This window comes from Agelaius tricolor, unplaced genomic scaffold (assembly GCF_023055355.1).
Source record: "Agelaius tricolor isolate 1412-34295 unplaced genomic scaffold, bAgeTri1.0.p SCAF_26, whole genome shotgun sequence".
In the NCBI taxonomy this organism is placed as follows: domain Eukaryota; kingdom Metazoa; phylum Chordata; class Aves; order Passeriformes; family Icteridae; genus Agelaius; species Agelaius tricolor.
In genome coordinates this window covers 2,409,224-2,422,620 of record NW_027269286.1, presented here as the reverse complement: position 1 = coordinate 2,422,620, position 13,397 = coordinate 2,409,224, and the positions used below count along the sequence as shown (strand labels likewise).

The following is a 13,397-nucleotide window of genomic DNA, read 5'->3' as shown; positions in this document are numbered from 1 at the left end:
CACATATCTCTGAATGAAATGTGCAATCCAGAGCCTTTTAGACATTCTGGATTTTCTTAGAAATACATGGGAGGAAAGACATTGAGATCATCTCCCAGTGGGAAACTTTTCAAAGTCATAAAAGTTGTTGAACTCTGATTTAGAGTTCCAACAGAAATTCCATATATAAATTTGCACATCTGAACATTTCCCTGATTACCTTAGATCCTTCTAAAGAGTGTTTTGCATTATCAAAAATTCCCCAGTATTTAAGGAAGTTTACAAGGAAGCTGCAAGTCAAGGGGCTGAATGACCATCAACTTACAGCTGCTTAACACTTTGAAATGCCTGACAGAACCTTTACTAATATAATGTAACCACAATTTTACTGCTTGCACTCACTAAATACTTTGACCTAATTAAGGACTTCATTAAGGCAAATGTTCATAGTTGCCTGCCACAACTCACTGTCACGTGTGCCTCTCCTTGATTTGCACTCTGGGCTAACAAGTTTTTGACTTATACTGTTTGACTCATTCTATAATATGTGGTAGCATTTAGATAGCAGTCATTTGGAAACACACAGTATCACAGAATCAAAGAATTTTAGGGGTGGAAGGAACCTCAGGAGATCACCCAGCCCAGCCCACCTGCCACTCAGGGTCACCTAGAGCAGGTTACACAGGAACATGTCCAACTGGGTTTTGAATGTCTCCAGAAAGGGAGACTCCATGACCTCACTGGCAGCCTGTTCCAGTGCTCTGCCACCCTCTTGTGTTCTTTCCCATGTTGTGGTGGAATGTTTTCTGCTTTAGTTTATGGCCATTGCTCCTTGTCCTGTCACTGGGCACCACTGAAAAGAGTCTGGCACCACTGAAAAATAAAACACTAACACAGACTAGTAGATGAGAAACTAGAGTTGTAGATTATATTAATGCTTTGTTGGTTGTACATAAACAAAATCAAGAACTTCTATTTGGAACAGAAAAAAAGTTTTCTCGATATATTAGATGACCAATAAAGTTAGACAAAAATATTATCATTTAGTACCATTTAAGCTGCAAATTTATCTGTGGGAGTATGGATAGTGGCATGAGTATCTGAGCAATTATTTTGGACACAGATTCACTAAATTTTTCCAAATAACAACATTATATTCTCACTTACATTAAAAAAATATAGCAATGATGCAGCTCTTGAGTGTTTTATGGTTTGCTTTTGATTCAGGGGGAACCTCAAAAATTTGTAATTTCCTGGACCAGTATCAAGAACTGAATGAATACATTTGATTGCATAAAAAATGTATTACTATTGTAAGGTCATCCCAGACAAACTGTGTTGGCTTTTCTCTCTGCCTTTTTGTTCTATATCTGTACAGTAAGAATTAGACACCGAAGTCAGAGATCTGAAATTTAGTTTGCTTATAAGGAAGAGACAAAAGTATGTGGAACAGGATTTAATATATGCTCATTATTTTCTTAAATAGAAGCATACATAATGCTTAATGATAAAGTAGAGGACTGGAATATCAAAGTGAGAATTTAATGACCTTGAGGATTAGAATAATAGCAGTGAGATGAAATCTTATAGCTTAAAGTATAAGGTAATAGAAACCAGTCACAGGGATTTCTGTAGAAATGAAAGACATTCATTAGACACAATAGAGGGGAAAGAAATTTTGTTATGCGAGTTGATCACATCATAACTATGACCTTCCTACCCTCTCCATGTGCTATGATCCTAAGATAAACTGAGGAATGGGGTGGAAATTAGAAGCATGCATGCCATTATACAGAGTACTACTGAGAGCTTATCTGGAACAGCTTTGATCATCCATGCTTGAAAAAGTCTAATTTGCATTGTAGACTGCAGAAAAAGAAATCAACATAATCACAGGAATGGCAAAACTATCAGATGAGAAGAGTCTAAAATAGCAGTGCTGTTGAGCCCAGTACAACAAAGGCTGAGAGGAAGCAAGAATGCTGTCAATATACATCAGGACACTAAGTGCACAGAAGGGCCACTGATGATGAAAGATAGTGCTGACACGGGAGCAAATGGCTCTAAGATGGCCAGGACAAACACAGCCTAGAAACCAGAAGAGTTTCCAGCCCTCAGTGTGGTGGCACTCTGCAAGAATAGTGAGGCCATGAAATCCTGTTAGGTTTTAGATTAAGTTTACTAGTTTTGGAATGACATTATATAGACTTAAGGCAGAGGCCTGGATAGGGTGATCCACAAAACTCCTTCTAGCTCAGTACCTTATGACACACCAAACTAAAAAAACACCCCTCATTACAAAGCTTTTCTTGGTTTTCAATGTATCATTGGCTCTTCATGTGTACTTTACATAAAGCAATCCACTCATGAGGTTTGTAAGCCACATTTTGGGGTCTTGCCTTCATTTAATGGGACCATAGTGTTAGAGATCTCAGCTTACTTGCACTGGTCAAAATCTAGTAGCAGGATCCCTTCTGGGGCAAGTCTGCCAGGAACACTGCTCCTTTGACATATTACTCCTGCTCTAGGGAGAAATCTGAAATCTCTCCATTTCTAGGGCTGTAGAATTTAAAAGGTTCTTCCCTTTTAGCAAAACCTGCAAGAGGAGTCTGGGCAGCAGAGCTGCTTGCCTCAGCCTAGGAATTTGTTTGTGTACTCATGTGCTTCCATCAGTACTGCTGCCCTTATGTGTGATTCATGGCATGGATGGGGGAGGAAGAATTTGTTGCTAAAAGTTCCTTGAGTTTTTATGCACACAAACCCTTCTACAGGCACTCATGGATTTGCAGGTCTGGAGGCAAACCTACAACGCTGATAGTCAGAGAATTACTGAATAAATAATTCTCTCTAATAGTAAACAAAAACTTTTAAGAGCCTCTCATTCCTACCAGGTGGAATCTACCCTTCTGTAGGCAGAACAGAAAAATCTCAAGACACTGTATATGTAAGGATCTTTTTGATATAGTGAAAATAAAATAAAGAGGAAGTCAACTGCAGAGGAAAGCTGTGTTAAAGTGAGCAGACACTGCCCTACCCCCCAGATGAATCGATGGAATGTGTTACACAGATGGAGGAGTTTGACTTCTCCAGCCCTCCTAATAATGCTATTTAGACCAACATGAGAAAACATTCTTTCCATTGAGTTATCTTTCTTTTCCAGCACTTCATGCAAAGCCTATTGGGAATAGCCAGCTGTTCATTTTATATCTCAGTGTGACACTGATGAAACCAAAAGGGTGACTTAGAGCTGTGTAAGTGTAGGATCAGCTTAGCTGCTGTGGAGAGACAGGACAGGTGCACTATGTATCCATGCATCCCATGCACAGGAGATTTAACCAATTACACAGAAAAAATTACATTCAGTAACATTGATTTTAAACAATAATAAGGGGGTATGAATTTAGTCTTCTGATACCAGGAGAGAAATACAGACTACAGCTACACAACAGATGAACTGGGGAAATTCTGTCTCATACTTCATGACAATGCCAGGTCTGGAGAGCCTGAGAAGACAGAAGACAAAAATTGTTCCAAGGAGGGAACAGACTCTTACACATAATATCTGGAAAAATTTAGATTAAAAATTGTCAAACCTCAAAATCCACATGTGTGAGAGAAGAACATGATTTATACATTGATCTAAGAAATAGAGCTTCATACATTTTTTTTGTGAGATAAATTATCACAGATCATAAGGTCTGGTTTAGAATACTGACAATTCCTATTTAAAACTTAGTAAGTATGAATGGGAGTTTCTATACATGTTTTGCTTTTCTTCCCCTTTCAGATGCAATCTGTCAAACTTCATTAAGTAAAATACACAATTATTTTGAGAATCTGTCGCATAACAATTTAGAATATTTACAATAAAAATTATTTTCAATAAAGGGTTTGTGTCATGGACTCTATTCTACATTTATAGCATGCTTTATTTAGCTGTCTTACATTTCCAGAGGGCAGAGCTTGTCAGTGTATGTGTGTGTGCACATTGATAGTACTGATTAAATTAGACATTAGAAATAACACAAGCTTGTGTTTTATTTTGTGTATCTCAATGAAACAGGCTTTGTATGAAAATTGTATTTTTATTCTCCAAATTATTCCAGGTCTCATCTTCTATTGCATTTACTTGTGATGTCTGTGAATTTGAGTCACGCAAGTTTAACAATGTTATCAATTAACTGTTTACACAATGTCAATATGGCAAAACTAAGATTTGGCCCTAAGAAGACACTCAGACAGGTAGGTCACAGGTGAAATGCAAAGCAGGTTTGTTTAAAGAAGTCTGAATGGAGAAGAGAATGCAATACAGCCTTGAAATGCCAGTCCCTTGAAAAAATGTAACCTCTGACTTTGTTACACAGCTGGTGCATTCACTTTATAGCTTTTTATTCTTTACAGCTTACTAAACGCACGTTTGCAGCTAGAGAAAAAATGTTTGTCTTATAGAGAGGTTCCATGTCAAGGGAACATGAGTTGCAGTGTTTTCTTAAAATTGAGTGGAGTCACTAAAGTGAATATAAAAATCTGAAACCAGACATTTCTGTCTGTTTGAATTTTACAACATCTCGTAAGATTTTCAGAATAGGTGAGTTTTCACCTTAAAGTACGATTTTGGCAAAACTAGTTCCTATAAAGCTGCTTTTATTACACTGTTTCTGTGTAATAAAAACCCTCTGCAGGCTGCCTTGTATAAGGTGCAGCAGTACATTAGTGATTTTAAAACCTGATTGCATAATGGGATTTTGAAATGCTCAGTGCTATAACATGCATAGCATAAATGTGACCTGAACATACTGGAAGAAAGACATTTTCAGTTTGGGCCAAAAATAACTGGTTTTTGAAGAGAAAAAAGTGAACTGTTCAGCCATACTCAATTACCATAGTTTCAAGGTATAAAGCTATACATTCAAGTATTTTACTACATGTTCTTCACCTTCTTGCTCCTATAAAAGACCTGCTTAACGAGCTGTCATTAATAAAATTAGTTTGAATGGTAATTTCCTTGCTTCCCTATTCTAAGTCTGGCAATGGACTGAAACTACAGAAAGCAACATCCATATATAAATACTTGGCCAGAACCACACAGAAGCCTTCAGATGCCAAACTGCCTGGCTATAGCAAATAGGTATAACAGCAGGAAATGGGATCAAATGATACTTCACACTCCATAATAATATGTGAAATAAGTGTAGGCCAGTACTTCAGTATACACTTCATTAAAGTACGGTCACTTGCTTGGTTTTCACTGTCTCATTTTTTCACTTCATTTCATGAATATCTGTCATTGTTTTAGAACGTGTATTGGGAGAATGTGAGATGTCTGTAGTACTTGACTCTCACAATGTCCCCATGAAGTAAAACCCAGCCTTTGTTAGATACTTGGAAATACTGGAACACAGCCCTCAAATAGGTGAGTTCCCCCTTTTTAAGGCCTAGACATATCCAAAAGTAGACACTGAATTTTAGACTGTGACTGCAGGTTGTCCTAAAGAAAACTGTTAATCATCCAAGCTGACCTTAACAAGTACAGAACACTAATCCAAATTGATTAGCTCAATTTAAAGAGGAACAGGTCTTTAATTTTAGGTAGAAGTTCTTTAAACTGCACATCTAAGTCCATGTTTAGATACATAAGTGCCTGGTTTTTCAGTTTTGGGCAGACCCCAGGAACAAACCGTCACGCTGCACGCTGAAAGGAGTGCTGCATCTAGCTCACACAGGGTTTGCTCATGCACAGAATAATTGAGAAAGAGAGTGGGTCACAATCAAAAGGCCTCAAAGGAAAAAAAAAATAAAGAGAAAACTAAGACCTTCTCTGTATGTATTATGACAGTTCATGAGTTCATGGGAACTGGCCAAGACAGCTGCAGCCTTCAGCAAACACTAGGAGCTGTGCCAGAAGAACTGCACCAGCTGCAGGTCTACTACCTCACTTCTTGCTTGCTAAAGTTCATCTTCTTCCCCTACCATACCAGGAGCTCTGATGAAGTGAAGGTCCACATCATTTAAGATATTGCCCATTCTTTCTGTGAAATCTCTCTGTCTGAATCAACATGGATGTCTTTGTTTGACCACAAGGTACTGGAGAACTGGAATCAAGAAACAAAATGTTGAGCCTAAAGTTCTAGCCAAAGTATCTGGTAAATTCAATATATTAAATTTGCAGTGGTAGCAGGATATGGTAAGAGTGTTTTTGTTATTTATCTGTTCTGTCTGAATAATATAATTTGGGCTTCCTTTGTCTGCTAAAAAAATGGTGAAAACCATAGCTGCCAGCTTTCCTCTCACAGAAGAGGATTATTAATTGTTCACCGAAGGAGAAAAAAACAACAATGGTGACAACCACAGAGATAGGGCACTGACTGCCTCCCCTCTCAGCTGGAGGGGTCATGTGAAGATAAAGACCAAACCTGGAGAAGAATTAAATGGAGTTGGGGAAAACAGGGAGGGCAGTGAAGCACGCACTGGCTGCAGGGAAATGCTTCACTGCTAGAAGTAATTCAGCTTGATATTTCACTTAACATACTGTAAACCTTTTTACCATAACCTAGAAGGCACTAAAGGATAGCTTCAGCTGCAGTTGCATGGTTCACACAGCTCATGTTGATCACTCTCTGCTTGTAAACAAGAGAATTTACACAAAGTACAGAATACTTCTGAAGCCTCAGGAAAGTGCAGCTCACTTCTCTGGCCACATTGCCACTTATGCATGTCCTCCAAAACTGAATACACAGGTTCTTTCAATTTACTAAAATATTGGAATGGTACTTATTTCCTTCTCTGTTTATATGAACATAGAGATAAATAGGTTTTATTTAGATACATATTTGTCTAAAGTAGCTATTCACCCTTTTGTCTAAAGGACACAGAAGTATTTAAAATGGATTCATACCAGGTTTTCCTTCCTTTTCACTGAGGGAGAAGTGGCTTGCATAGCTTCATATGGAAGCTTCATACAGATGCTTCAAGTTGTGTGTGCTTATGGTTGCTTTGTATGGGAAATAAGAATTTGCAGTTTCATATTGCCTGGGCATAAGGAGATAGTCAAAGGAATGATGAGTCAAAGAAATGGAGAAATGAAATCATTCTATGAACAGTAAAGACAAGTGTAATTTTTATCTTGTGGGAATGTGTAAGGTTTACATCCCACACTTGGATGCCTTCCCTTTCCCTCTGACAGCTTCACAGATCTCATGGAATGCACCTGTAGGAGGATCTGCTTTCAGCAGAGGCCAAGCTCAAGCAGAGCATGGACAGTAAGCTTCCAACATGAAGGCAGAGACCTTAAACTGGTCTCTTTAACAGACAAGGAACCAGAATTGATGACAAAGCAGTGAGATGACATATCCATCAAGGCCTTTGTATGTGAGACAGGCAGAACCTCCATTTTATTCTCATTTTCTGACTTAGAGTATATAATCTCTAGTTAAGAGGGGCAGAATGTTAGGAAGTTAACCAAGTGCTAAAGAGATTGTGGTGCAATTTCTTGTCCAGCAAACTGACTATCATTATTGTGAATACCCATGGAGTAAGTTGGACTTTAGGCATGCAATTATAACAAAATTAAAACAAAAAAATCAGTTTATCTAATTAAATATCTGTATGTCCATCGATGACTATGCTTTTAGTAGTAAATTAGCTCTGTTGCACATGCTTATATATTTCTGTGGGCAATGACACATTTTCCACACCTTCTTTATGCCATTTGGGAAAATAGCATAGAAAATAAGAATTTGTGCAAATAAGTCTACTAAGGTCTCATAGCAGATGTATCCCTGGCAAAATGTCAAAAGAGCAGAGAAATTATGGCCATTTCACAAAGCAGGCTCATTCTTTTCATAGTGGTTCAAAAAGGAATGCTAGTGTACCAGGACAGTGAGTTAGCTGTGGAGAGACTTCTGTGATATGAGTCCTTCTTGCAGCCTGTAGGATTATTCCTCAAAGTTATTTTTCTGTACATAAACTTCATATTCACAGCCACTCTATTCCAGAGCCTGAATGGGATCAGACAGGCTTATTTAGTAATTATACAGGGAAGACCCAGGGATTCATTTCACTGTCACTGTTCTAGAAGAAATCCTGCACCCTTTTCTTTCCACATTACTATGAATTTCTAGAAATAATTTTCCTGAAGTTCTCTCCAATCTCTTGCTTTTAACTCTCCAACCAGTTTCACAGCTCTGTACTTCAACCATTCCATATTGGCAGCTTTTTTCACTTCCTGAATAAGTAATTTTCTGCTGGGTAAGGTGAGAACACTGTGCTGTCTGCACAGTGAACAAGAGATCAGCAAAGCCAAGCCACTGGTAGGACACTGCAGTCCATTGCTGTCAGCAAGAACTCTCTCCACAATGTTTTAAACCTGCTTTTTAAGATACACCACAATAAATATTAACTAGCCCAGTGCTATCTATGTGCTAAAAGCAAGTCTTCAGAAGGCTTTCATTTAAAGAAAAGACTAAATTGGTTCACTGTAGAGTAAAAGAGGAATTGGTTTGCCCCACAATACCCCAGAACTGTATTGTGAGAAAATCATAACAAATTCCATTCAGAACAAATTATTCTCTTATTTCTACTAGCACAGATGTATTATGAGGGAAATATTTTATTACAAGAATACAGTACAAAATCAAGTTCCATACCTGCCCATCTGTTCCAATGGTGCCTCCACAATCTGTGAGGAGCTCAGACATGTCATAGTAGCTACTGAACTCCCACAAGCAGGCTTCCAGATTCAGGTTGCGGTAGAAGCGCAAGGTATTGGAGCCTCTGATTGTTGGGCTGTACTGATAGGGAATGGTCTCTCCAATCACATCTGGATTCTTGGTAGCGTCAGTTAAAAAGCCATGGTGGGTCTTTACTTCGGTGTAATCCAACAGGTTGGAGCACTTATGGTTTCCAACTCTAGTTCCATCAGGGCTAAGCGTCAGCTCAAAGTTGGAGAGCTCTCTTGTAGAAATAACAGGCAGCATGCCTAAAAACATTAATTTATAACTATCACTACATTTCAGTTGTCAGACCTCCTTAATTTAGCCAGACTTTGTCAAACACTAAGCGTGTTATGCAGTGCTCTTGTATTTTGTACTTACACCAATTACTGTACTTCAGAATTCAAAGAAAGTTGATATGCTAAGTATGAATGAGAATTTTACCCACAATAACTGTCTGTATACTATGAAAAGAAAAAATATTTCTAAACATATTAACATTTAGATATATTAATATACAATATATTATTAAATAAAAAATAGTGTGAATAGTAATTAAATGGCATATTCCTATGCACTTCAAAGGAGCTTTACAAAGCTTAGGTCTAGCCCAATTTATGTAAATTATGCAGTTAATCTGAAAATGCTGTTCTTCACATCAGAGGTGATGTACCAATACAGTATCTTATGCATTTTGTTGCATACTGCACCTATTAATTCATAACATTTTCCTTTGGTCCTACTGTTAAAAGATTACATTATTAACTTGTCAGTTTAAAATACCCAGTAAAATAGCTCGAATAACAGCATACTGTATAAGTTCTCCTAACTCCACAGCTGATTTTCTCATACCATCAATATGTGGCATTGTGACTGTCAGTTTGATGAGGTTGGCATAGTCAGGATCTTCTGGGCCAGTGTAGCGCAGTTTGGCAGAGAATGGCTCTGCTCCAACTACTCCTGATATACGCGGCTGACAAAGACCTAGTGGGAAAAAGAGAAAGCAACCTTACTTTATGTCCATAGGAAACAATCGATACTTTTCTTTCCACTTTTTAAGATGTACTTTTCTTCCACGGTAAAGGTATCCAAAACAATGAGAATTTTCTTCAATGACAGGTAAATACTTTGAGAAGTATTTTCCAGAGGTTTCAATTTACTCAAAAGAGGATTCAAACACAAATGATTACTTGATAACAGGATCACATTTTCAGAACAAGGTGATGATATTGCATCTGTGTCTTTTCAGTTGCATGTGTCAACCTCACTTGCAGGTGACATACTTTCTTACAGAGGTCTTCAGAGGCATATGTTTTAATTCCTCCCACCATCCTAAATTTTGGATGGAAGATATGGAAGATACCTGACTGCTGTTCAGTTGGTTTTGGCACTGGATTGGAGTATGCAGTGATATGTCCTCAGAAATTCATGAGTCTCCTGATCCACCAGTAACAAAAGTGTAGTTAGAAAGATTGTGTCACAGGATATGTAGAAATATTCTGCTTAGAATAGAGACAGCTCTAAAGCTGGATCAAGTTGCTTAAGGCCTTGCTAATTTGAATTTTGAATTTCTCCAGGAAAGGGGAACGTGTAACTTATTTTGGAAATCCTTTCCAATGTTAGTTCCATGTGTTCCAGTATTAGTCCAAGTTTGTAGGACTAGAAAATTAGGTTTGTAATCATGTGATCTGAGATATATGCAACTTCTAGTTGCATAGTTCAATGCAGTAGTGTCTGCATTCTGGTCTCTTTGTCGTGTGATGGCCAAAGGATTACAAGGTAGTCTAAGTAAGAAACAAGCAGATGTGGGAAACTGAAACAGTCCTCTTTGCCCATTTCTGGGGGATTTCAAGAAAAGAGGAGGCAGGGCCCTCCTCTTGGAGAGCTTATTGGTGCTGGAGGAGCCAATGTTGCTCAACATCTCCAAGTAGGAAACTTCTGTCAGCATGAAAAAAATTTCTTTTCTGCACATGACAGCTTTTTGGTCGGTTGGTTTGGTTGGTGGTTTTAGTTTTGGTTTTTTTTTTTTTTTTTTTTTTTTTTTTTTTTTTTTTTTTTGCGCAATCTGAATTCCTTTTGAGAGTTGGTCTATGCACTGGAGGTCAGGCATCTTCAAAATGGAAAATATTCAGGATTTTTGTAGTTTGCTTCAATCATTGCACTTCTTTCCTTCCACATCATAAGTTAACTCAGGTACTGGAAGTAATTTATACATGACAATTCAGTCCTGAGCCTGAACTAATTAGCTCTGCTAATTTGTCAAGTGTAATCTAAATAATGCATTATTACAATAACAAAGCCAGTGTGTTTCATGTAACAAGAAGGATGAATAATTATGAATGCTTTGACCAGGGAAAAATTTTTTCCATGCCCTTTTATTGGGCACAGTTGCTTTAGTCTTTAGTCAAGGAAAACATCAATTCTCAGGTGTCCAGTGAGGCCTGAATGCTAAATGAGGTTTTGCTTCTGGCTAGGCTTTGATATGCCACTGCCATGTGGATTCTTCAATGCCTAGCAGGAGCTGAGACTGTACTGCATCATTACTGCAGTTGAATTCAAAAGTCAACAGGAACCAGGTTTCACTAATTTACTGGCCTGTCATATATTGTTCTCATGAACATACAAATTTGCTATGTGGGTTATTATTTAAAGACATGAAGAATTAGGAGAGAGGAAAAACTTTTTCTTTATACGATGCTTTGCAGTGTCAAGACAGTTTTTGCACCACCTCTATGAACAGCAGAAGAAAAGCTTACGTGGTGATGTTAAAACACCTGACCATGTAACCAGCTTTTGTTAGGACTGAATTTGGCATCCAAAAGAGACCTATGAATCTTGCAGTAGGTGATGATGCCTTACCTTCTGATGTGCTTATAGTGACAATAGGGCTCATAAGCTCAAGACCCTCATTCCCATCTGAATTCACAGCCCGAGCTGCACACTGGACACGAGAACCGGCTTGGAAGTAAATGGAGTCGAGTGTAATCATCTTAGAGGAAGTGAAGAAGGTGTCAAAGTCAACCTCCTTCATGGGGCTGGTCACGCCATCGGGGCCCGTGGGGGCACTCACAAGCCACCGGTACCGTGTCAGGGTATTGTTGATGCTCTCACTGGCACAAATAGAGCCAGTCTTGTCAAAGTCCTCGTACTTAGGATTACAGGCCTGCAGAACAAGGCAGATGTGCTAAGAATTTATTTGCTTCACAGCAAAGGAATTTCAAGTCATCAAGAGTCACAAAACTCAACAACATGGAACTGACAATCCCACTAAATCTCATAAGAAATCACCTTATTTAGGTATTTAGCACTGTTAGGGTACATTAAAAGGCATATCTAATTATGCTTACTGAATTAAAAAATATTATTTTAAATTGATTTATAGGTGAAAACATGGCATAGTTATGAAGGCACAAGCCACACTCCCATGTACTACTTTAATTTTAATTTGTCCCTTTGATCTAATTCTGCAAATACACTTTGCATTTAAAGACTTATTTTCTTTGATTCTTTTTTTATTTAGAAGAACCATTCAACTTGTGACATTCCTGTGCAAAAGGAATGTGTGAAAAACAAATTGAAGATAGACAAAACATTCTTCAAGGTATATGAATATTTATGTAAACTTTTCAGTTGCAAAACTACTAGTGAAAAAAATGAAAGAAGCCTGTATTCCTTTCAGCATTCATTTTAGAGTCTGTGGCACTCATTGGAAACAATGGCTCATCTGTTATCTCCATTGATATTAACTCTACAAATTAAGGCAGGATAATGCAGGAAATACTAAGGTCATGCAATCACAAACACAGTGTGGGTATCAATATTGTACTATTCTTAGTGAGGAACAAGTGAAACATCTTTCTATGCTTTTTCTCTTCCTGAGAATGGATTCATTATCCAGACAAATTAGATTAGCTCTAAGGATAATTCTAGCTCAAACTAATATGCGTGACTAATATGTGTGACTCATCACCATATGGATTGATACTGGGTGTATAAATTCCACTGAACAAAATCCATATACTGATTTTTTCTGTTTTTCCACAGAGATACTCACTGTGATACAGATGACAGGATAGCCAGCAATGGGACTGGTTCTGTCTTTGGCTTTAGAAGTATCATCATATATCAACAGAGATGCAACTTGAGGCACAGAGGGAAAGGTGACATCTGCCATGCTGTTCATTTCTTCAATGTAAACGATGGCCTTGGCTGTCTGACAGTGAAAAATACAGAAACAGTTGCCTGTGAAAACTTAAATAACCAAGCTGGACCTCGATCAGAGTATGTCTAGCCTTCAAAACATCTCTCCAAAAAAAGTTCTAAGACCTCATCTGGATGAGCTATTGAGAAAGGTTTGAGGCACCAAAAATACACTGCAGGGTGCAAAAGGAAGAGCTAAAATGAAAATTTTCTTTACAGAACAGTGAACATCCCAGACCTTTAACCTTGTCTCCCTGTGTTTTTGTTATCACTTCAGTGCTCTGGTAGTCTGGTAGAACCTCCTACGTAGTGTATGCTTTAATGCCTGGTGGAAATGGGGTGTTTGCCATCAGCAAAGGCTGTGTCTCTTCTGTCTGGCTGTCTGGAGTCAGATTATATATGGTGTGACACTGCTGAAGCAGACAGGGACTTTCAAGCACATTTTATGCCAAATCAGAGGAGTATACTGTTTGAATTAAAAGTATGCATGATACAACGCTAAATAAC

The 13,397-nt window shown here is 38.1% G+C and overlaps 1 protein-coding gene across 1 annotated transcript in view; it reads right to left on the bottom strand.

Moving 5' to 3' along the window:
• FREM2 (FRAS1 related extracellular matrix 2) overlaps positions 1-13,397 on the bottom strand; it is a 120,364-nt gene that overhangs the window by 16,932 nt on the left and 90,035 nt on the right. Inside the window, exons 13-16 of the mRNA XM_071448416.1 lie at positions 12,745-12,903; positions 11,550-11,853; positions 9,543-9,674; positions 8,625-8,956 (exon numbers count right to left, since the gene is read on the bottom strand). Coding sequence (XP_071304517.1) covers positions 8,625-8,956; positions 9,543-9,674; positions 11,550-11,853; positions 12,745-12,903 — 927 coding nt within the window. The remainder of the gene's footprint in view (positions 1-8,624; positions 8,957-9,542; positions 9,675-11,549; positions 11,854-12,744; positions 12,904-13,397) is intronic.